The sequence below is a fragment of the Gymnodraco acuticeps genome, unplaced genomic scaffold (assembly GCF_902827175.1).
Source record: "Gymnodraco acuticeps unplaced genomic scaffold, fGymAcu1.1, whole genome shotgun sequence".
Taxonomy (NCBI): Eukaryota; Metazoa; Chordata; class Actinopteri; order Perciformes; family Bathydraconidae; genus Gymnodraco; species Gymnodraco acuticeps.
In genome coordinates this window covers 1,461,244-1,487,188 of record NW_022992265.1, presented here as the reverse complement: position 1 = coordinate 1,487,188, position 25,945 = coordinate 1,461,244, and the positions used below count along the sequence as shown (strand labels likewise).

Sequence of the window (25,945 nt, the reverse complement as noted above, 5' to 3'; positions counted from 1 at the left end):
AGATAAAGGCCATGCCTCATTCTGTCAGCAACGTGGGCAGAATGAGAGACTGGCATTCATTCATAACAGTGAAGTGGGTGGGGGTGACAGGAAAGCCTTGTCAGGAAGGAGATGTCATGTTACCCAGTAATGACTATGTTGGTTAGAGAGCATCCTTGACAACACCAGAGGGCCAGTAATTACAACCAATTCCCACTGCAAACCGCGTCAAATACATTGTGCTCCTCAAACAAGCGCGGCTGACAGCGGAGCGGCTTGCCACTGAGGTGACAGCCATGTGTCGGCAGGCCTGGAGAGCATGCCTTTGTACCATCCACAGCAGCAATTAGCGGGTCATTGTGTTAGCATGCAAGCAGCAACCTCAAATTAGTGAAATTGTCTAAATGTATTCAGCACTTCACATATGAAAAAATAATCACTAAAATGATCTCTACACTTCCACATACAGTCTTAGTTTCTCCCTATCCTGTTGCATACAATCATTTGAATATTCCTTTTAGTCTCTCTGTATTCCTCCACATTCCTTTATACTGCATGTGGATTTCAGAGTCATATACTCTTTCTTTCTCTTCCCAGGCACATGCAAGTGGGCTCTCTCCCCCCCCAGGCTCCAGCTCCTCCATTGGGCTACGTGTCGAGCACAATGGTTTCTGACCTGGAGACTGACGTACCTGATGAAGATGAGGAGGAGGAAGAGGAAGAGGAGGAGGATGAAGGCTATGGAGCCAGGCATCCCCGCGGCATTGAGCACACACCAGGGTCTAGCATGGACAACCTGGACAGCTCTTTAACAGGTAAGCTGGAGTCTGAACTGTGGCTACTTGTGCGCTCCTTGGTTGATGTACATATATGATAATATACTGTATTTGTATATTCACTATTTACTTGTGTACATTTGTACAATGAAATCATATTTTTTTTTTTTTTTTTTTCTCAAAGCAAATGTTGTACTATGTTGCTATTACTGTGTGAAATGGGAACACATTGAATACCCATTGTTGTAACATCGTGTCTGCCTGTAATGGATAGTTGTTCATGACATGTTCTTCAGCAGTCTGCTATGGGTACATTGTTATGTGAACATGCTTACTGAGTCCCTCAATCAAATGTTGTAAGCACTTTTGGCAGACTCCGGGGAATTATAATTATAATTTCCAAAAAAGAGATAAGAAAGTCCATGAATTTTAAACAGGATAGTGAGAGGGAAATTAAGAGGAGGGAGAGGCAAGGCGAGCAGGAGCGAGTGAGTGTGATTTAATTTGCACATAGCACAGGAGCCAGCGCTTCCCATATCTTCACTCGGAGATTTGAAATACATTTCACGTGCAGCATATTCCTTTGCTGGCTAGAGGCACCATTTCCATTTTTACAACTCACTGAAACTTTAACAGCCGTCTGTCCTGGCGACATATGAAGGGCATGACATTGCGGCGGCAGAGCTGTGTGCTGGACTGTTGCTCTTATACTGACCAGGCCCCACTATCTAATTGTAAAATAGTGGGTAAAACTAGAGGGATATTTCTGAAATAATGTGTGGCTTTTTGTCTATCATGCATTATTAGGGCAAGTTGAGATACTACGTGGCACTGTATATTTAATCCGTCTTCCCATAAAGTCTGTGAATACAACAAAATAGAATCCATCTTTGGTCAATGTCAGGTTGGAAAGAAATGGCTATAGCTGTATGTGTGAAGGTAAGAGGGTTGACAGCGCTGCTTGTTGGTATACCCTCTCAGTGGCAGCCCTAAAGAGTAGATTTCCACTGGATGATGGAACAGTGGTTTTGGTTACGCTGACACATGCTGCTGCTGATGTATTTAAAGGAATATAAAGCAGCAACTGGGCCCTAATCTACTGCATCTCTCCCCCACCGTATTACTCTAAAGACAGCACTATTTCTTCTTATCTCTCTGCAAGTCTGCCTCGCACCCCATCGGTTTACAACACAGACACGGTCGCAGCTCCATGGTTATAGCGGGAGGAAAGAGAGGGAGGAAAGGGGAAACTGATGAGATTTATTGTGGCCACCATTTTGAGGCTATACAAATAGGGGAGGGTAGGGGCGAGATTCCTGTCGAGCCTTGCTTGATAGACATGTCACTGCTTTAATAATATGGAAATAGGTCTGTTTTAATAATGTTAAACCAAAGGCCAGTAAATCAAATGTTTTCACAGATGCCTCAGAAAAGAAAGTCTGCCATCTCCTCTGGGGCCATTTTTCTCCAGCAGATTGCCTGCACAGGCTTTCCAAAGTGTTATTCTATTCTCTGAGATAGAACAGCACATTCTGTTTTGGGCAGATAAATGCAAATCCTTATATTGTGGTGGGTAATGCTGCGGAGCTAAATCTTGTTCGAGCAAAAGAGATGAAGTAAAACACATAGGTATCACCTGACTTGTGTGTAGGCGTTATATGTCGTATAAAGCTGAGATGTGGTAGCTGTGAGGCTGTTACGCCTACTGTTCTGGGCGATTACTCTCCCATAAAGCCTTGCCAGGTTTGTGAGGAGCAGGGTCACGTCTCCTGACGGCAGGTAGAGACGCCTTGTCGTCAGGGGGAATGATTTTCCTGCTTAACGACATGCAGATTAGGGTTTCCGTCAGTGTAAATCAGTTTTAGTGTTAGGAGGGACCTGGGCTGGGTTTTACTGCCCCCCCAACCATCTCAGCGTTTACTGGCCTTCCTCTAACAGAGCGGGGAGCACGGGATGTAGCAGCCAGTGGTTTTTAGAGTGCATGGCTTGGCCTATTGCTCTGGTTTAACACATGATAAAATGACAGACATGTAGTGCAAATCTTTGTTTGGTGCGAAAAGAAAAAAACTAACACATTTCTATGGCAAAAGAGAAACTTGATTGAATTTTTATCAAATTATCTGACAATGATCACAGTTTGATTGGACTGCTATTTCTGAGAATGGAAGTGCTCCAGAGGTTCAGCAGCAGAAAGTGGCAGTTAGTGCAACTGAAAAGTCATTCTGTGATGTGATTTGCTGAGGCAGTGTTCCTTCGCTGAGCCGGAGGAGTTGGAAGCTTCAGTGCTTCGGCTGGCTCTGCCTATACTTCAATATCTGCTCTATGCTTTGTGGGAGGATTGGACCCGGTGGAATTGCTGTCTTTCTTTCTTAGAGAAAAACTCTTAGAAAAGAATTTCAAAGAAAATGGCTCGATAAGATGAAGGGTTCGAAGTAGTTACTGCTTTGGATTTGAGTTGGCGCTGTAAAAATGGGTTGTGTAAGGGGTTCTCTACCTTATGCAAGCTTATATTTTATAAAAGTTTCCATTAGTCTGACACATTTTTACTGCAATAGGAGTGAAAATCTGTTGCAACTTTAGCCGTTGAATGTGCAATTCCTTCACATCCAGTGACTGAGTAACCACCTCTTTCAGTCATAGGGTTTTAGGTATACAGCAACTCAGAGATGGAGAAGTTGGAAAACCCTTTGAGGGGGGTTTGTGCATAAAAAAAACAAAAACAATTATATTACCAAGTTTAGTTTGAAACTGTAATCTGTGAAACTCCATTTTTAATACTGCACATACTATACAGTATTTATTTATTGTGTTCATTTGAATCTCTGAACTCTGCCAACCACACCGGCCATGATTATGCCACCCTTTGATTCAAAATGACCTTTTAATAAATCCTGCTGCTAACTTTTTGTCCCCTTTGCTCCCCCTCCATCCTTAGCCTAACACCTCCCATGTTCTCTGTTACACCAGTCTGTTCAATCACATCACTCTTGCGGACGGTGTGAGGGAGAGATAGTGTGTGAGCAAAGCACTTGGGTTCGTGCCACTTGAGCAAAGTCTGCCAAACCAGTCCCACTGAAAGCTGTCACATTAGCCGACTGTTCTGTGTTTTCGCTTGCCAAAGTGGCATTTTCTTTTATTGGCAGGCTGATACTTTTATATATAAAGTGCTGGACTAGCTTTTTATGTGCAAAGAAAATAAAACAAAGCCTGAAGAAATACTTACAGTAGCACAGATTACATAACAATATGTACACATCTTCTTCCAATGTTTGTTGAGTAAAATATTTGTACTTATCTTCCATCTTTGAATCATCTGTAAAGTAATATCAAGAGCAAATGCATCCAAAATGGTAGTAGCTATAATTAAAATGTTTAAACAATTATTTTCTCAGAATGATAATACATTTGAGATAGTTATGGCTGTGCATTTTTCACAATGAAGAAAAATGTGTGTTTACCACCAGGTGTTTGACTCACTGTTCTATGAGAAGCTTTCCGTCTGTGTCACCTGAGGCAGTTTTGTAACTAACTGCTCCGCCGCACAGGTGCGCTCATTGTTCTATATCAAAGGAAGCACAAAATGTGTTGATGTCAGTCCTGCTGTTTCACTGTCTACATTCTGGTATTGTATTTGAATGCACCTGTGTGTGAAAGCAATATGTCTTCTGCATGTGTGTATCCGATGAAAGACGACAGGCCAGAACAGAATGACTATATACTGTAAAAGCACTCACCTGCAACAGCAGAAGTGCCCTGCAGCAAATATTAAATAATTAAAGTGAAGGAGGTAATTTTACCTCTTTTTTTATAAGATCACTCAATCAGACATCAATCTAAGAGCGGAATCACAGTACAGGTGTTCAAAATGTCAGATCAAATATCCATAAAGGTTATGGCCACTGAGCTGAGAAGTATGAACAAGCTGTGTTTAAAGTGTTTTAAAAAGAAAAAAACGACTTCACACGCAGTCTAACACACTCACACACCCACGCACTTGCTCAAAACCTGTGGTGTTCAACAGGGTCCATGGTGAATGGGTGGGGCTCAGCCTCGGAGGATGACCGTAATTTCTCCAGCCATAGGTCCAGTTACGGCAGTTCGTCCGACGGCTCCATCTTTACCCAATGCAGCTTTGCCCAGGCCCTGGTGGCCGCTGCAGACAAGGCAGGCTACCAGCTGGAGGGCACTAGCCTCAGCAAGAGAGGTTGGTGTGTCCAGATACACACTGCTGGACTGGAGCTTCTCCCAGTGGCAGATGAATTGTTCCTTTCTGCTCTGATTCCTCCTCATGTCATCCATTGGCTGACATGTTTCCCCATAATGTTGGATTTCCTCTCTGCTGCTTGTGGACGCTGTGTTTTGCATGGCACCTGTTGTTAATGGCTGGACTACGGATATCTTGCTATCTTCAACTTGTTCTTCTATGACTCGTCTGGCTAAGCACACTTTGCACTTTGGCTTTCTTGGGTGTAAAAGAGTAATAACGGGTGATTTTGACAGGCTTCTACCAGATGACTTTCTCCTCTAATGAACACCTTTCTTTTCTGATAGGTTTCTGAATCTTGATTGATAACCTTTCCTGATGTCAGCACCACAGTCCAAGCACCATCTCCTTAATGTCTCTATTAATCAGCTGGCTTGTGTTCCTGTATCCCTCTTGCAGGTAAAGGCTTGTCCCACAGGCCCCGGCCCAGCAGTCCCTTCTCAACAGATGGCAGCACAGTGGGCTCACACAGCCTGGGCCACCAGAGGGCCACCAGGCCCACACGCAAACCCCGAAGCCAGGGGACAGCACCTCCCCGCAGAGATGCTGGTGGAGACGGTGAGGCAGCGACTGAAAACACATTTTAAATAGTTTATGTAGAAAGTTCCCCAAAACATCTGTTGTTTTACAGACTAGAAGTTACTGTATAGAAACATAATATCGGATGTGTCTGGACATGTCTTCATTGTTGAACCTTTTTACTTTTCACAGACCTACCTCCTCCCCCTGAGCCTCCTCCCTCTCAGGGGCAGGGGCGGGTCCAGGGGGCCCGCAGTGTGGCACCGCCCCCAGATGGGAAGGCTTCATCTCTGGAGTGCCCGCCTATGTCTGAGCTGGAGGAAATAAAGAGCAACATTGACAGACAGACACGCACTACTCTGGAACATCATCGCCAGGCTCAGGACAGGCTGGGCTCCATGGAGCGAGCCGAGGAGGGGCGCAGGGGACACAAAACAGGTACGTGTACACGATGTAAAGCTGTTACACACCTCACACTCATGAGCATAACACGTATTCAGATGTATTCCTTGGCAATCAATTGGACTGACGAATGGACTGTACCAACTATTGAACTGACAGCTGCATGGACAGACCATCACTAGAGCCATGTTTCTGGCATGGTTACTAAAAGGTTATGATAAAACCATTCCCATAGTAATTAGCCTAGTGCACTCCTGCCTTAACATAAGACACTTCCCATTTTATATTAAAAATAAATAAAGGGCTAGGAAAATAATGTTTCAATTGAACCACTTCTCCCCACTTTTCAACACAATATACATAAAACATGTTTGCTTACTTCCAACTATTCAATACTGCGGAAAAAGAAACATGTACGCTAGAGATAGAGAATAGCTTGATATAAATCATTGCGTTATAGCTAGAAAACAACACAGACACAACTGCTGTTGTGGTTTGACAGTGAGGGATTTCTGAGTTCTGTGTTGAAGTTAGCCCTCATGCTGTGTGGAGACTGGGCTCCTATGAACAGATTGCACAGTCTGCCACTTGCTCTGATTTCCAGAATGCCCCCCTCAGCCTCCCCAATGCCCCTGCAACTGTTGCCAATATCATCCTGCTCCGCTCCAAGTAAGGCAGGAGGCCCCGGCAACTGAAATGCACTCTAATCGCTTTGGCTTTTTCCTCTCTCACACAAACAGCAGCCACTCTGCACCCCATCTGTGTGTGTGTGTGTGTGTGTGTGTGTGTGTGTGTGTGTGTGTGTGTGTGTGTGTGTGTGTGTGTGTGTGTGTGTGTGTGTGTGTGTGTGTGTGTGTGTGTGTGTGTGTGTGTGTGTGTGTGTGTGTGTGTGTGTGTGTGTGTGTGTGTGTGTGTGTGTGTGTGTGACCATTAGAGCTCTCCATGCTGTGCGCCCTTCTCTCTTTGTGCCAGGGCTTTCTCAGACAGTTAATCTGAGACTGTGAGACAAAGACAGGTGCCGCAATCAGCATCTTTACGAAAAACCCCATAGGTGGATTCCCATATGTGTCAGAGTGCTGACTGATTCACAGCAGAATCCACTGAGGTCAGGGCAGGCTCCATTACAGTCATTAGCCGAGTGGTGGGGAGCAGTTTGATGAGATTTCACGCGACGACGGAGACTGCTGAGGGTCAATGTTATGGTGCCCTGCAGCGGGGGGTCCCGCAGCCTCCAGTGGACCCTCTGTTATTGTATTTACCCCCTCATAAAGCTGCTAGCTGCAAGGCCATGTGTGAGGCTGAGATTCTTCTCTGTGGCACGGCCTGGCATAGCCTCTTGGCGGTGCCACTGTGCAGATGTCAGCGGGGGGGGGGGGGGGGGGGTTGCAAATTGCTCTTTGTCTCCATGCATCAGATGTTAGATGTGTTTCACTGCAACAAGAGAAAGTCACGTGACAACTTTTTAAACTGTTAGTATTCCTTTCCTTCCCTCTGTTTTCAGAGGATGGGTGCCTGCCATACAACAAACCCTCCTTCCCCTCTCCTGGCGGCCACAGCTCCTCCGGCACCGCCTCCTCTAAGGGCTCCACAGGGCCACGCAAGGCCGAGGGGCCCCGACAGCCTCAACAGTGGACCGCCACAGAGCACGCTGAATTCCTGGGGACCAATGGACAGGGACAGTACTCGGGAGAATTATGTAAGTAATTCCATTTATTACAGACAGACATATACAAACCTACATGTATTGTGAAAAAGTCACATGGTGTAGTCCAATTTTTGTAGGTCTATCTTTTACTTTGCTTCCTAATCTGTTATTCAGTATTATGATAGCTAATGTAAATTAAATTCTATATGTATGTATCGGCACATTAGGACAAGGTCATTTCTGATTAAAATGCTTCTATTATTTATTTAAAAGAATATGCTATTTCTCAATATTGACACTTTATTGTTTTATTCCCCTTACCTCCAACAGAGTGGTCTGCCTTGGATTTGACCTGGAGAGCAGCCGCTCTGTCCTGGAGAGCATGACGCCCTCGTTGTCGGGCTACGAACTTTGCCATTATTTGTGTGCCCTCGGAGAGAAGGAGTGCAGCAGAGGGCGGTGTCACAGAACTGTAAATGCGATGTATAGACACAGACATACTGTACATCTCACTATGTTTTCGTCCTCAAGAAAATATTTTCCACCTCCTACCTTACTGTAATTTTTGTTTTGTTAGAAAAAAGCAAGTAAAAAAAAAAAGAAACAATCTATACAAGAACACATTTTCTGGTAACTGCCCTTGGGAGAAAGGGCATTTTGTTTCCTGTAAATATATTCTTTACCATGTTGTTGCATTGCTATGCAGGCCTAATTCAGTTTGAGCTTTTGATTTCCATATACAGAAACGGTTGGTTTTATCTGGTTATTTGTATTATATGTGAATTGAGTGGCTGCTGTGCCATAAAATAATTGTTTTATAATCCATTGTTTGTTAATAGTTACCTTTTTAATTATTATCATTATTATAATTATTGTTTTTGCACTGCAATTTTTGGTGATAAGCACAAAAAACATAGCTCCTGCTGACATGAAGAACCGGAAGGACCGGAAGGTGAAGAGGAGTTCCTGTACTGTAAAGTAAAGAGAAGAAATTATATAATGTACAGAGAGATATTAAAGAGTACGGCTTTGCTCACAGACAGCTACAAATAAGGCACCCATTTCCATAGTTGAGAGTAAATGGGGCAGCAGACACACGAGGGTCCCCAGGGTCTGAGGGCAGATATGAGGCTGGAGAGCTGTGCACAGAGGATACTGTATTACTGTTGCTGACCTTGTTAATTACTGAATTCCCAATTAACTGTCCAGAAAAACCAATAGTTTAATAACAGAAATGTAGTGTTAAATGCTTTGGACAACATATACAGACTATGGGTCTTTTTCAAGTTGTTTTTATGATTTACTGCGTAAATAATTTAACTACACTGAGTTTACGCTGCTCTTTTAGTATACAACAGCACACTAACCATAAAACAGAGTCAGTGAAATCTGTCCACATGCTGTACTTTAGTCATTGCACTTACAGAGGCAGATTTATGATTCTTCTATAGCCTTAACAGGTAAGCAGACATCACACTTGGGATTAGTAGCAATGATACTCCCAAACCTGCATTAAATATCAGCGGAGCAACATCATTTGTTTACATCTTTTATGTTTTGAATTTTATGTCTTTAGTTCCATCATTTTAATATTGTTTGCTTTTCAGAGCACTTACTGTTTTATGTTTTTTATATTATTTGTTCAGTATCGTCCAGATAAGTGCTGTTAAAATTAGTTCTCTATTAAAGCATTTGTTGCTCTAAAGGTTGGTGCCTCAACTACCAATACACTATGGTCGGCACAGCCTTAGAAAAAAAGTGTGTGTATGATTTACAATGTAGCTTTGATTCAATGTTTGAATTCAAACGATAAAGTGATAATGGAGAAAAGCCTTGTATTTTAATAGCCTCTGCCTCCATATCTACAGCCACAGTGTTGAGCAGCGAACTTTCTACTTTCTATCTGCCTGACCGTCACAAAACACCCACTTATCATCTGCCGCTTTCAACTTCTCATCCTTTGAATTGCAATTTTGTGTCTTTCAAGACAGGTTTATTATTGGTTGTCCTTTTTTAGTGAAAGCTTGTTTCTTTTGTATGCCTTTTACGGACTCCAAATCGCTGCTTACAAACATGTTTTCAATATTACTGTTCAGGATTTTTGTGGTTCAATGACTGTTTGTTTTTGTCTTTTTTGTACTGCTAATGTTGATAAAAGGGGGGTGGAAACGAAAGGCCGTCAGAAGCTGTTGTACTGTTGTCGTCATGCCATTGTCATTTTATATCATCCACCCAGTGGCCAGTGTTCTGGAAATGAGGTGCAAAGAGTATCTCAGGTTATTTTACATTCTGGTGGTGTTTATGTATGTGTATATATGTGTATATATCCATACGCATCTCCACTTGATTATGCCATTCCATTTTCATTGACAAAAATATCCCTCTCATGTCCAATTCTGTCGTCCCCTCTTTTTCTTTTCTGCTGTGGATTTTGATTCTGAGTATAATGTGCTGGTTCATCCAACTTAAGACAAGATGTCAGTAAAAGAACATACCAAATTAAGATTGATATTTCTAATGTCTAATGCGTTTTAGTGTCTCTTTAATACTCATTGTTTTCTTTTAAATCACAGTGTCGTTTTGTATTTATTAAAATGATAATAAAAGTATATTGTGAAATATGCATAAAGATTGGTGGAATATAAAATGTGTTTTTTTGTTCCTTGTAAAGTTTGCTGTCCGAGCCGAGCAGCGAGGCCATAAAGAGATGATGGCACACTGTGCTCACGGCGCGGTGCAATGCCTTGTCAGTAGTTGCTGAGTCACTCTTCGTCCTGCATGTTCACCACACTGCTCCTCTCATGTCCAAACTAAGGCAACTTAAAACCCTTTTGAACACAAGGAGCAAAAATGCTCACAATTTGCTTGTCAAGACAATAGAGAAAATGTCTTTTTGGAAGGATGAAAGTACTTTCACTTTCCCTCTCTTGTGTTCATTTTCTCAATATTCTTGATTCTTTGTAGCCTATCTGTGTGTTGCCTTTTTGCTATAAAAGAGGATTAAAAAGTGACTTAAAAAGAGAAAGTTGTTGGTTGAAGTCTTTCTGTACAGTAAGGAGTGAGGTGACATTCCGATTCAAAGCCATTTCTACCCTACGGTACTTTTTTTCTGTAACCACCTTCTGTATTCACTTGCATGTCCAAGAAGAGAGTGGATCAAGAAAATAAACTTTTAAAGTCTCCCATGTCCTGTAAGATAAATCCATGTTCTTTTATTTCCTTGTACCTGGATCAATATCAAATAAAATATTTTTGAAAAATGAAATTGCCTTAAATTATGTTTGTCTTTGATAGAAAGACTTTTACAGGGGAACTGACAATTCAAAATTAGGTGTTAAAAATATCAATATGTGAAAATGTGCTCAACCACAAGGGTTTGTGTGTGTAGCTGTTCACTAGAGATATGCAACCGTGTGTGTGTGTGTGTGTGTGTGTTTAAGAGTCCTGAATCAGCTGTTATTTTTATGTCAAACAAATCCCTACCTTGATCCAAATCTCCCACATCACTGAGACAAGCAGCCTGCTTTCAAGCTCTATTTGGAGCGAACAGTAAAATAATGGGGGGGAAATGCAAAACTAGATTTATAAAACTAGGAACAGGTTCCGTATTTGCTTTATGTTCAAATATTAATTAGCCAGTATTCCTATTGTTTTTATCCCACATTTTCCATATTCATATGGAATCAGTCTCCAAATTAACTGGGATTAATTCATAGAACAGTGCATACCTCTACCGCAAGTTTATAAAAGGTTGCTACTCTATGACTAAGTTGTCTGTTGAGCAGTGTTTGGTCATTTTCAGAAAAACATGTTTTCTGGAACTCACTGGTGAAAGCTCAGGGCATTAGACTCTGAGGCAACCGTTTTTTCAGGAAATGCTGAAGGTGTTGATAGACAATGGATCGTATAAAAAGAATGGCAGGACATCGTTGTTACCACTACTCTGTTACGTAGCCAGAGGAAGAGTTCAAAGAAGATAACAGAAATGCCCATGTTACAGTATAGAAAGAAAGCTTTTTTTCGTATTTGCTTTGGTCTCCCATTCTCTTATCTCCCACTTCACGATCAAATGTCCAATAAACCAAAGAAAAATACTGAAAAGATAAACATCCAAAAAAGGGATTATAGAAGGTCAGTTGTTTGACGGATTTGCATTTGTAAAAACTTTTATTGTCATTTGTACATAGCTACAGTGTAATTATGACGATGAAAATCTTAGGTCACAGGCTCCTCCAACAGATAAAACCGATAAAATAGTGCAAGTAAATAAAATAAAATATAGTATAAATACTGCAGAATAGTATAGATATACAAGTAATTGGAATATTGATAGGCTATGCAGCATGAGCCTTAAGCATCTTGAATTAAGTGGTGTGTGCTGTCTCACAAGGTTGTTTTCTCATTGTCCATAAGGGGAAGAACACCAATTCATTGCATAAGAAGCGCTGCCACTTCATGTCAAGTTATGACCAGCCTCAGTCTGTGGTCATATGCATTACACATGGTGCTACCTAATGGGCCTTGTGGCAAGGTGTCCCTCTTGTCAGAGATACATGAAGCATTCATCAACTTAGATTGTGATCTAATGTTAGGTAGTATATAACAACCCCTCCACTGCTGAAACATTTTGTCCTGTCAAACCTCCTAGCCTGGCTTCAGCAGAGTTGCAGGTCAGAGTTCACTTTTGTATAACTTTTCTATTTGAATCAGCAGCCAGCATCGCTTCCATGCACTAAGGTTTTTAACTTACTGTTAAAAATATATTGGTACATTGGTTAAATATTATTTTTAGGGCTGAGTTTGGAAAACGGCTGATGTGACCATAGTTTAACCATTGAGTGTCAGAGACCATAGTTGCAAACGTTGCAGACTTTACCATGCTTCGCTGGGTTACCTGAGATGCACTCACATAGTTCAAGACAAAACAAACATTACATTATTCCCTTTAACAATATTATGTTTATATACTATATACTATACATATTATGTCTTAGTTAAGTCATGTGTAATTTACGTCGTGCAGTAACGATTCAGAAAATCCCCATAACGTTAAACTTTAAAGTTTTCCCCCCGCCTTCAACAAATAAGTGGACTATTCCATCACAAATCACACTGCTAATCACTCACACCTGAGATAATTGCTAGCTAAATGAGACCGCGTTGCTGGGATTTGAATTTGACGCAAATAGTCACGCTACCGTCCAAATGAGAAAACGTTTGCAAACGCGAAAAAGTAAGACATAACGCGTAAAACTGAAAATGCGTCTCGAGAACTAAGTCGAAGAAAATGAAAACGTGTGACATTGCTTCCAACACAGATGTCGAGATCTAACCACCTGAATAAGGTAAGAGCACTCAATATATTTGACTAGTGCAAGTGTTTTAATGGCTGGTGTTTGTAAGCTCTTTATTATGATTATTGTGCAGGTCAACGTGAGTGTTTTTGTTTGTGTTTTGGCTAGTTTACACAAGCCCCCAGGAAGTGCGCCGGACTCTGTTGAAATTATTCATTGTGGCCAAACGGCGGTACTACACTTCCGTGTCAGTCGCTGGGCCCGGAAAGACTGTGGCAGGTGGCAGCTACAGATGGCTAGCTTTCGTCACCACAGGTTTGATGTAGTGTCCTCTTTCCCAAGCCCCCAGGAAGTGCGCCGGACACAGGATGGAACAAATTCGTAGTGGCCAAACGGCGGTACTACAATTTCCGTATCAGTCCGTGACGTCACTGGGCCCAGAAATACTTTTCCCATTGACTAACATGGGGAAAGAGACGTCTGTAAATCAGCGGATAATTTTTTTTAAACTACCCAGTATGAACTATTTTATAGCCCTTATTAGAATCATCAGGTCCTTAAAGTTGTAAAATGCACTAAAAGCCGAATCTAGATTTATTTTCTGTCCATTCATTCTACTGAGCCGAGAGTGGGAGCTCGGGGGCGGGGCTTAAGTGGCGCATGCTCTGTGAGCGCACAAACCATGGATGTATAATAACAACTGGATACAGCGTGGGAGGCGGGGCCTCATTCATTCCTATAGAGCAGGGGTACTCAAATACAAATCTTAAAGGTCCAAAATAAATGTTTCAATAAGACAAAGGTCCGTTTATCACGGTCATTCAAACTTTTAAACAATTACAACAAGATTCTTAACACGAGGTTGCAAAAACAAAAATAATCTGTATGCAGCAGTTTTCATTGTTATTGTGTCTGTGCTTGACCCCTCAGAGTCGCAGTGTAAGAGCTGCACAGTTATGAATAAAGGCAGCTGCACCCTCTTTCATTCAGCATTCCCATTATTGCTTTATAAATGTATTCCCCCTTGTGTGTCCACTGAGGTTCGTCAGGCTCAACACATCTTCAACAAACTCCCCCTTTGCCTCATCATAAAAACTCACAAACACCAGCAACTGAGCATTGTCAGTGGTGTCAGTGGACTCACCCACAGCTAAGGAAATGCACTGTGCATTTTTTATTCCATCACAAAGCTGATGAATCAAATCACCAGCCAGTATTTATGTTCTTCTGGTTGCTGTGGAATCTGAGAGGGGGATTTGCTTGATTTGACCTGTTATTTCCTCTTTTTGTTTGCCTTCAACATGGTCTCCATCACTTCAGACATGCATTCTTTTATACTGCAGTTATTATCCAGTGGAAAGTCCTTACCTACTGGCCTAGTTCAATCAAAGTGGTTACTTTTTTTTGGCTGGGCAGTGTAGTTTTACACACCGTCTTATTTGACTTTCTCAGGACTTAAAACAGTTTTTTGGGGGCAGACCCCCTCAAAGAAAAAAATATATTTACACACGTAAGGTCATCATCTTAATAGTTGTGTATGCTCATCCGTGAGCAGAGCATCAAGTTGACATGTCTATTACAGCTGAATGCGGGGATTACCATTTTGTTCAGCAAAACGCCTCACAAACGTATTAAGATCAACAGCTTTAGTGCGTTTTGATTCAATGCTGAGTACAGCCAAACTGACAGTCTCTTCTCTGTCATTGTAGAACGCAAATACCTCATTGCTTCAGTGCTTGGGTCCGAATGCTTCTCGTTTTGCGCCGTCCAGTTCAAAATGAAATCGCCGCCAATCGTATGTCCACGCTCGCGCCAGGACCGGGGGAGGGGTTACATGACGTGCATCTTGTGCTGCATTCACTTGCACTCGGACATTAGAGACTTTCTCTCATAAATGTCCGATGAGCCACAACTTTTCTTTCAAAACAAAGCTGCCAACTGGGGTGGCAGCTGGGGTGGCAAGGCCTATTTTTAGGGTGTCAGTTGCCACCCCGGTAGGTGAAACTAGGCTACTAGCTACAGTACAGATGGAACTAGATGAGCTGTTAACTCTCGCTCTGAATTTATTTATTTTAAATTCTCGCTCTGACTTAGACAGGTTTGAAAGAGACACACACATTTTTCCCACCCGCATTCCGCGAAGACCCGCCCTACTGTGCCTCTGATTCGCAGATTGTTTGGGGGAAAAAACGCTGACTGGATGCTGAATGTGATTGGACCAAAGCGTTGACACACACAGGTGGAACACAGTGGAACAGTCAGACATGCAGAGCGCTGTTTGCAGTGGACATAGCGGATAATTTTGACTTGTTGCGAATGCGTTGTGGCGATGTCTCACATATAATACAGAAAGATAATACATATGAAAAGTATAATTTGCTCAGAGTCCGGAGACAGTGGTGGTTCGGTCCGGATCCGGACCGGAGTCCGTAGTTTGAGGATGCCTGCTATAGAGGCTTCTCAATACTCAAATTGCCCCTCCTCGACTCCTCGGTCCTCCGGTAGTGACCCGGAAATGAATTTCAGCGCGCCATTTTGAAGGACATCTCATTTCTCTAAATGCACACCGAGGATCGAGCGTCGAGGAGGCTCTCTGGAGGAGATCTAACCGAGGATACACTGATGGTTCCTCCACGGCTCCTCCACGGATGCATTTAGTAGATATCTACAAACAAAGAGTCGATATTTTTCTAAGACCATTGCTTCACATAATAAAATACACAACGGCTTATGCTTTAGGAGCTGTAGGTGTGTGTGGTACAGTGTGTAGGTGTGTGTTGTACAGTGCGTAAATGCGGCGGACAGACGGGTCTCAGTTGGTTTGGTGTCCTCTGCTTACTTTTAATAGGCCTACTTGTAAATACAACTTTTGGCCCGTAATTTCAATTCCCGATTTCAGCGACCAGAGAGAGGGGGGGATATATCCAGTCTCTGATTGTGTTACGTTATTATGAGAGTGCTCTCATACTTTAAATTGTATATATTTATATAAATATATTTGTGTGTGTGTGTCCGCATCTAGCCTGGTATTGTCTCATTATACCGCACTCTCAATGAATTCAAAGTAAATATGTGGGGGAACAATGTTCAGCTGATCTAACAGAGATACAGCGCTATGACAAAACACTCGACAGCTGATGCAGCTGTTGTCACGTAATAATGAACGGACGTCTCTTTAAAATGACCGCTCAGAGGAGAGGAGTTCTCATTTCTTTAAACGTCTGCTGCTTCCCCTCCTCTCTCCTCGGTTCCCCTCCTCGGTCTAAGTCTCGAGGACGGGAACCGAGGAGGGGAGTCGAGGAGGGGAAATTTGAGTATTGAGAAGCCTCTTATGAGAGTTGCTCAATGGCATAGAGCATGCGCAACTTTAACCACGCCGCCTAAAAGGCTCGTTCACATTAAGCACGTGAATTTGCGTACACGTAACAGCACCGCGCGTTCATGACAGCATGGTACTCGATTTATATTAACGAGGCGGCAGTTAGCAGCTAGCGGCTAGCTAGTAAATTATGCTAAGTTACACATCAATCGTTATGTACTTTTATATTACGCTGACATCAGGATCTAGTGATATCCAAGCAACAGAGCTTCATTTAGCATGATGCTTGTGTGGGTTGTACATGAAACCACTTGGTAATATATAAAATTGTATATGTTGAAGCCTGTTATGATCAATTGTGAGTTAAAACTTTATCGAAAAAGTAAAGCTGATGATGGATTACTGTGGTGGAGTTAAAATAACAAAAGCCTATTTCTTTTTGAAATGTGATGGAGTAAAAGGATAGTAACTGTGATTATTCATGTTAAGTAGCCCACAAGTAACTAAAACAATTGCAAGTGCAATAAGAAGCTACAGGAACGTTAATCTACGTCGGTAATATTAACTTTATTTAATACAACATTTACGGTACAAGATGTACATCATACAGCCCATGTAGTAGCATATTTTACAAATGATGAATTACAGCAAACATGTGCAATATATCCATTATTTTACAAATGATGAATTACAGCAAACATGTGCAATATATCCATTATTACAGCTCCGTGGGCTGGCAGTAAGGCGATATGGTCCGTTGTTATTGTGCATCCATGGGTAAAGAGAAACTCATGTAGAACTGAACACGTAACATGAACGTGCCGGGCAGCGCGGTCCCGTGGGTTAGATGCGCGTTCATAATGCCAAGGGAAATAACTCTCAGAATAACGTTATTAGCACATTTTTACAACTTGAGGAACGAATGTTTTTAATAAGGGCTATACAAACGTTCATACTGGGTAGTTTATTTAGTTAAAAAAAAATTATCCAACGAGTTACAGACCACTCTTTCCCCATGTAAGTCAATGGGAAAAAGTGTTTCCGGGCCCAGCAACCTAAAGGAAGTGTAGTACCGCCGTTTGACCAGCACGAATATTCTCATCAGACTCCGGCGCACTTCCTGGGGGCTTGGCACAAACGGGTTCTTCTGCTCTGACAGCCAGGCATGACGGGTAATCTGTGATGTTTATGTTTCGCTCTCTCAAAAGTTGGGCCATTTTGTCCTCATGCGCCAATGAGCAGCTCTCGGACGCTGTATCCAGTTCTTATAAAGTGGCGAAGTCCCTCCCCTTCCGGCGGAGCTCCATGGGACCTTATTTCGTAAAAATTATGTATTGAAGTCAATGGAGAGAGAAAGATTATCTTTCGATCCCTTTTGAATTGTGCCACAAATTACACATATGATGTTTGTCAATTTAAAAGATAATTTTACAAGTCAAAAAAATACAAATGTGTCGTAAAACTGTGAAGTAACACATTTTTTTGTGTGAAACGCTCAATGAACTACATCTCTGGTCTCGCAGACTAGCACAACAACACACGTCACCAAGATGGCCGTCACCACTGTCTTGTCAAAAAAGCGATTGACTACCCTCACTATCACCACAATGAAACACGTCCAGAAGAATGTCATGCAAAGCTGCCTGCCTTCCTTTGATTCTCTCTGAACTGCCTGATATTTTTAATGTTTAATGTCAACCATTTGTGCAGATAGCATGAAGTAGAAAAGATCGCCGATGCTAATGTAGCGTTAGCGTTAGCGTTAGCATTTCTCCCCCGGGCTTAAATGGTTTATTATAGAATGATCACACCGGTGTGACAGTACTCTTCAAAGGGTTCACGAAATATGACTACTACTCTTACTGTTTAACATTTTGGGTGACTTGATGTTACTTCATGTTAAGGATAATAAAAATGTCAAGGCTAAGACTGTAATGCTAACTAACATGCTTGCTACTAGCTAGGTAGCTAACTTGATCCAGCCACTCCTGGTCCTTTCATCAGACGGGAAGCGAAAGAACGAGCAAGACCCATTGCTGGTATGATAACAACCTGGTACTAAGCACACAGGCATCTTGTTAAAGTTATCTTATCTTAGCTATCTCTTATTTGGTGGAGGAAAATAATTGTGACATCAGTTATGACATCACTTACGCGACTCTGGGATTTGTAGTCTTTCTAGTTGCGTATTTTTCATAGTCTTATATTTCAACAGTTTTATGACAAACTGTGACTTTACTAGGAAATTATTTGTTAAAATTGACAAACATCATATGTGTAATTTGTGGCACAATTCAAACGGGATCGAAAGATCAGTTTTCTCTCTTCATTGACTTCAATACATAATTTTTCTGAAATAAGGTCCCATGGACCGGAAGTAGATGGGCGTGACTTCGCCACTCTTATGGAGAGGCGAAGTCACGCCCATCTACTTCCGGACCATGGGACCCCGGAAGCGAAAAATGTACATTGAATTCAATGGAGAGAGAACACGTATCTTTTGATCCCGTTTGAATTGTGCCACGAACTACACATATGATGTTTGTCAATATTAAACAATCATTTCCATGTCAAAAAAGTCACATTTTGTCGTAAAACTGTTGAAATATAAGACTATGAAAAATACGATACTACAAAGACTACAAATCCCAAATCCCATTCTGGGTCGCGTAAGTGATGTCACAGGCATGCTCGGTGATTTACAATAAGACTCGTAATTAAAGCGAAGAAGAAGAAGATCTCATAACTGATTTATTCCCTCCAATAAATTATAGATCGCTAAAAATACATTCACTTTTACAAGATGCCTGTGTGCTTTGTACCAGGTTGTAGTCATAAAAGTGATCATACCACTTGCTCCTTCTATCGATTCCCGTCTGATGAAAGGACCAGGAGTCGCTGGATCAGACATATCAGGTAATATCATAGGTAATATACATGTTGTGCATGTTCATGTGCATAGTCAAGTTAGCTACCTAGCTAGTAGCGACGAGTAGCGAGCACGTTAGTTAGCATTACATTACTTAGCCTTGTCATTTTTAGTAGCCTTACCATTAAGTTATTATTTTATTACATGAAGTAAACCAAAATGTTAAACAGTAACCAAACATGATGGTAAGTATTTCGTGAAACATTTGAAGAGTAGCCTACTGCGCCCTCCACCGGGTGCTAAGGAAGCAGTTCAGGGAGAGTCGAAGGCAGGCAGGGAGCTTTGCATGACATTCTTCTGGACGTGTTTCATTGTGATGACAGTGAGGGTGAGTCAATCTGTTTGTTGGAAAGACAGTCGTTGTGTGCTTATTGAGAGAAAATTGTTAGAAGAGATAATTATTCAAAGTGTTGTTACTTTAAAGTGTTGTTACTGACCTTTTTCTCTTTTATTTTCTTTACCTCACCTGTAACTGCTGAGATGTTGAGGAACATGCACACTGACCTGCTCTGGCAACCTGATTTCCACTGTACGTAATAGTATTTGGTTATGGTATATTATTTATATACATCAAAGGCACAATGCACCCCCCAGAGACACACATGTATTGAGTGTGATATTTTGTATAGGTCATGTGAAATCATCTTTACATACTAGAAAACTGTAGGAGCGGCAACTTGTTTTGAAATTGAATTTTTAATATCCGATAATAAAGTTGATCTGTTTTCTTTATTCTTCTCTCTTCCCAGCTCCATCCATCACCATTCTCTGTTCCTGCAGGTCCTGCTTGCTAATCAATGCTCATATTTTTTTACACAATTACAAATAAAGTCATTGTATTGTATGACATGAAGTTGTGCTTCATTCGGAGTCAATAATAAATTCATTCTGCCTTCAACTGCACAATGATTGTGGACTGCACCGACATGTAGCAGTAAGATGAACCAAGCAAAGAGGGTCACCATCATGCCCAAGGACATCCAGCTGGCCCGCCGCATCCGCGGAGAGAGGGCTTAGACTGACCTGAGACCAGCACACCCAAACACAACAGCTCTTTTAAGAGCCACCTACATTTTCAAAGAGTTGCAATCCTACGTTATTATAATGATTAAACTGGTTCATGTATCACTTAGTTTACTGAACCGTGATGAATGAAAGTGAAATGAGTGAGGTAGTGGTTTACTGAAGTTACAAAGACATTAATATATGAGTAACAGGTCAGTGTAAACACAAGCTTCTGTCAATTATGGATCATTCAAACTATTTATATAGAAATATGTAATAAAGTTCTAAAACAAGTATTCGGTATATTCCTTGATAGCTTTTGGAGAAGGTTGTTTTTAAGTTTACTAAAATCTATCGTTTCAACTGTTTCACTTTATAAAAAGGGAACAGGTGAGTAGAGCATCATTGAGTTTCTTATTCTGTCAGTAAATTATCCAAATGAATGTTTTTCATTATTTTAGTCAACCATAAACAAATTGATTGTACCTTTTAATGATGACCTTACATGGTCGGCAAAGTTAAATTAACTTCAGAAAATCAAATCTGTTCTGAGAAAAAACAAATACATGTTTAAAGATAGGAACTTGCCATCCCACTGAAAAACAGTCCGTAGAGATTTAAAGGCATAGTTGTAGTTCAGTCCAACGTTTCATTTGGATTCATTTGACAACAGTCAACTATTTTCATAAAGAATATATATATTTTTCAAAGTCAACTTTATTGTCAATCTTACTCAGTTTGAGAGATCAAAAAGACGTTTAAATAAAATTATACAATTTACAGATATGTATACAAATATATATATCCTATATACACCATCATGTATAATGATGGTGTATGATGTAGAAGGAAGTGTGTTAGATAACAAGTAAATATAGAGTTACATACAGATCCATGTTACAGCAAAAGATGGAATAACTCAGAAGCACGCAGTATAATAATAATTACATGCAACAATTCAATAACTGCTCAGCATCTCCACCACAATCCCAATCTGCTGTGTCCTGTTTTCCTCCCCTCTGCATAACACCCCATCACACATACGAAACACAACGCAGAGTCCGAGGGTGTTAAGAGTATGTTTATTGAAATGTCCTCCTCTCTACTGGCCAACACAGGGAGCATATGCTGGGTGTATAATTGTTCCAGGAGGAGGAGATTTCCATGCCATGCAGGGTCTTTGGGGATGGGGATGATGATCGCCTCCTTCGTGGTCCACACAACAAAGTAGCAGAGACTCCGGTCTGTGATATGCAGCTGCCCTTGGACCTGGTGCCAGTATGGGTGATTCTCCTTGAGAATATATGACCCACCCTCCTCACGGAGACAGAAGGATGGTAACTGGACTGCCTCCGCGATGGTCATGTTCCTCTGGCTGTGTGGACACTTCACCTCCAGCAGGGCAGATGGCTGCACAAGTCCATCGGGTGATGCTCCCAAAACACCCGACTCACTCACAAAGAGACCAGACTTGATTCGAACACTGTCACTTGATAGGCCTCCACAAAAGCCTGCACAAAAGCCTTCACCCCTTCGGCTTCGTTTACAACCCCCCAGTTGACAGTTGGCGATGTCTCTGGCCAGTGGGTTGTATGTCTCCTCTCGCTGTTGGTAAAGTTGAGACACCGGCTGGACTACTTTGGAAGTGCCAGGCTTCCTCCACTGGCACTCAACATCTGTGGAGCTGATCTGCCACATGGCAAATATTGCCAATGCTGCAGCGTGGCTGCATTTGTACATCTCCTGTGCACAATCACAGACAGCGCATTGCATCGCGCCATCGTCTCCATGCAGATCTGTAAAAATAAAGTAAATACCATTTGTTAGCATGCTATAATAGATTGAATGAGCAATAATACAAGGATGGTCCGGATCTGGGGGTGGGAGGGTTTATTTTTCCATAGTTTTGTCCTCTTGTCTGTTGTTATTGTTTGTTTTTTCTGTATTTTTTGTAATTTGTGCTGTATTGGTTGTGATTGTACATTGTATTTTTCTAAATGTGTATCAATACATTTTTGAAAAACATTTGATCAACAATAAAAAAGGATTTGGTCAGGATCTAGACTCAGTGTGTAGTTTATTAATTAATCAATGCTCTCTACATTAGGAAAACACATACCAGTGTACCAGAGGGAGTCACACACAGCTGTGCCTAGATAACCAAAATCCTTGAATCTACACACAGCAAATAAAGTCAAATGACACAACGAGAAAAAGGAGATCACACATACAGTATAATCGATATAAAACTGGCCGCTTCAATCTGAAGAGCAACTCAAACAAAACACGGGAGTGTACCTTGTTCTTGTGAACACTAATGTTATCCACAGCATACACAGAGACCACAAAGTTCTTAAGGAGAAAACTAGTTGCTAAAACAAAACAAGTTAGTGTACCTTGTTAGCTAATGTTAGCTAGCTGACATTAACGTTAAACATTGCACTCATATTACTCACCGAAACCTTGTAAAGCCGGTCCCGCATGCTGGCTCTTACAGAACCGACTAACTCCCCTTTCATATAGGTACAGCTCTCAACGTGCCCAGACTTGTAGTGATTTTCACCTCGTAAAATAATTGTATTCTCATTCTGAAAGAATGTGGTGAAATGTGCTAACGTGACGGCCATCTTTATGTTGGTGACGCGTATTGTGCGAGACCAGAGACCTGTAGTTCACTGAGCGGTTTCACACAAAAAAAAAAGTGTAACTTCACAGTTTTACGACACATTTTTATTTTTTTGACTTGCAAAATGTTCTTTTAAATTGACAAACATCATATGTGTCATTCGTGGCACAATTCAAACGGGATCAAAAGATAACCTTTCTCTCTCCATTGACTTCAATGTATAATTTTCCGCTTCCGGGGTCCCATGGAGGCTTTCGGAAGGGGAGGGACTTCGCCTCTCCATACATCCATGCTCTTTCCCCACAAGTTATTATATCCGGTATGGACAGAGTTTGGTAGGTTGAGTGAAATGTTGGTCAGTAGGCTATGCCAGTCTATTATTCTGACTATTTGAACAAATTACAATACATGACATATGGTGAGGGTCGGTCATACTTCCCTAACAAATAAGAAATTCCAAAAATCTCTGTTTGTTTAATCTGTGCTGCTCTTTCATGGTCTACAGGGGAAATTAATATGTTCTCAAATGTTGGAGGAACATGGGCCACTTATTGCTGTAGTTCAAGTTTCATTTCATACTGGAAATATTAGTTGTGAAAGAACCATAAACCATCAGTGTGAAAACATGTATAAAAAGAAAAATGTAAGCATTAAGCTTTTAATTCATTGTTTGGTAATGTTGAGAACTGATTTCAATCACTACTTCTTTATAGTTATTTAACAAGATAAGCTAGATGTGCTTCCTGCAGAAGGTTGGATCCCTCCCATGTACAATGGAGTATGAAATCAAATCAAGTTTTATTTATATAGCACATTTATAAACGATTTATGGTCGAGCCAAAGTGCTGTACATATAATAAAAATAGCCTACAGTAGAGACACTTTACAGCAAATACAACAGCACAGATTGTTCAGAATATCAGTATGAGAAAAACGACACCCTCTATCCTTAGACCCTCACATCGTACAAGGAAAAACTTCCAGAGAAAACCCACAGTTTAAGGGGAAAGAATGGGAGAAACCTCAGGGAGAGCAACAGAGGAGGGATCCCTCTCCCAGGACGGACAGACGTGCAATAGATGCCGTGTGTAAATCGAAGAGATAATACATTTTACAGCATATAGACCGAATGTTAGGAAATGCATGTGTCACATTAAATGGTTACATGTAACCATGCATTGTCTTATGAGTCAATAGTACAGTACCAAATACAGCGGTGTGTCTTTAAAGAGTTTCATGTCAACTGCTCCCAGGTCCAATCGTGTTAGTGGCTCAACAATGAGATCAACTACTTTGGTTGCTTATGTACATATCTCGTGGAGATGTACTGTGCCTTCATTTCTGAATGATTATTGCGTAAACATGGTTGTTTCTTTAAATGTCAAGCATTTGTGTTTTGGACACTTGCAAATATGCATGGCCATGGGACAATGAGAACATCTAACATGATAGTGAGCTTGAGAGCTTTTTTTCAAGTCACTCATGTTAGGATATTCCTGATTATCCCAACAATGTAATTTGACCAGGATCAATTTAACTAGTTTTGAATCCTCATCCGCGATTACATTTTTAAATGTTCCATACTGGCAAATGACGAATGTCATATACAGGGCCTGTGAAGCGTGATATGGGATTTCTTGTGAGTGGTATTAAGTGTCATTTCTCTCCATGATTGATCATGATGTAAAGGTTACCGCTCCCTCTTAAATCTTTCAAACAAGACAGTCTGTTAGCATTAATAAATAATGACGTGCATAGAACTGACCAATTAAGCCCAGTTTCAAGGTTTAATAGTCAGTTTTTCATACATTACAGCAATTAGTCATTTCACTGTTTAGTATCTTGACACCAGTCCTTTCTCCGCTAGCTTGTGTTAGCCTTTCCTGTCCACCATCTGAAAAGCTTGTTTTTCCCAACGACACTTTATACATTTATACAGTCCTTTTTTCTTTCTTTTTTAAACCAAGGCTGGCATTTCAGGTTGTTTTTTGGCAACATTAAAGGGTTTATTTATGTTCGTGTTTATCTATCAGCGCTTTTGAACTGATGGTGCAGTGGGAGGGCATACTCTAGTCAGCGAGTGCTCAGTTTTTCCTTACTTTGTGCTCATGTCTGAATTTAAAAAATAGCTTCCTGTTCAGCTGTAAGCAAATCAGCTTATTTACACTTGTTTACTTTACTGTCAGTTTTCATTTTAGTTGGATTTCCTTTTGGTAGCTCGGCTACTTCCAAAAAACATTTCTTGTATATTCGTTTCCTCTGTCGCACTTTTGTGCATGCTAAAGCCCTGTAGGAACGGGTTCATTCACATGGTCAGGCTGTTTAAAGCTTGTTTCTCTTAATACCATCACACATATCACAATATTTCCTTACACGCAATTTTTTAAATGCTGCGACTGAAGGTGGAACCTCTTTTTTGTGAATTAGGGCCATTCATGCATAACATTTAAGCAAGCCCATACTGTCAGAGAGAGTAATGTATTGTACATAACTCAAATTCATTGTATGTTTGGGATGGTTGGGAGGTTTTTACATTCATATGTATAGCAAAGGTTCGGCAAACTATCCTCACCCTTTAAACAAACCCATCAGTGCAGACGAGGCAGGAACTGCTCCCATTTCACACCTCTTCCTCCACCTGTGCCTGGGGGGCAGGACGAGTAATGACTGCTCTGCTCCTTGCCAACAAAGCAACTTCCCCTTTCCAGTCCCATCTTTTATTTCCAACTGTTTAACAGTGTGCACTCTTCCACCCCTCCTCATTTCTCACCTCTGCCAGAATGGGCAGCAAATATGCAGTTGTCTGTGTTTCTCTGAATACTCCAGCCTGTGCTTTCCTCCAGCTGTGTAATTGTTGCATCAGACAGTTGGTGGACATGGTCTGTGTGGAGTGAGCGAAAACTGGTTAGCCACGCAGAACAAAATCAGCTTTGCTCAGCAGATACACGCTGCAGTATGATACAATATATCAGAGTGGGAGTGAGTGTGCATGTGTGTGAGTGCTTTGATGTCTGCACCAGTGTTTGTGCTGGAAGAAGGGAGCGAGGGTGTGTATGCTATTATATCTGTGTATGTGCGTGTGTCTTGATGAAAGGAAGCACCTACTGCTCGTGCTGCAGGATTTTTCCCCTCGTGCTCCTCCACCCCTTTGTCTTTGGACTGGTGACAGTGAGTGGAGGTGAGAGGG

At 41.4% G+C, this 25,945-nt stretch overlaps 1 protein-coding gene across 12 annotated transcripts in view; it reads left to right on the top strand.

Moving 5' to 3' along the window:
- The window catches only part of robo2 (roundabout, axon guidance receptor, homolog 2 (Drosophila)), a 284,651-nt gene extending 274,045 nt beyond the window's left edge, over nt 1-10,606 (top strand). For 10 of the 12 annotated variants that reach the window (XM_034207224.1, XM_034207222.1, XM_034207217.1 and 7 more), the window contains 6 exons: nt 577-794; nt 4,777-4,959; nt 5,419-5,577; nt 5,731-5,976; nt 7,442-7,636; nt 7,916-10,606. In XM_034207224.1, the coding sequence (XP_034063115.1) occupies nt 577-794; nt 4,777-4,959; nt 5,419-5,577; nt 5,731-5,976; nt 7,442-7,636; nt 7,916-7,917 (1,003 nt within the window). In that variant the 3' untranslated portion in view covers nt 7,918-10,606. The remainder of the gene's footprint in view (nt 1-576; nt 795-4,776; nt 4,960-5,418; nt 5,578-5,730; nt 5,977-7,441; nt 7,637-7,915) is intronic. The other 2 variants (XM_034207215.1, XM_034207218.1) reach the window with 2 other exon arrangements.
- Nucleotides 10,607-25,945: the final 15,339 nt, after the last annotated feature.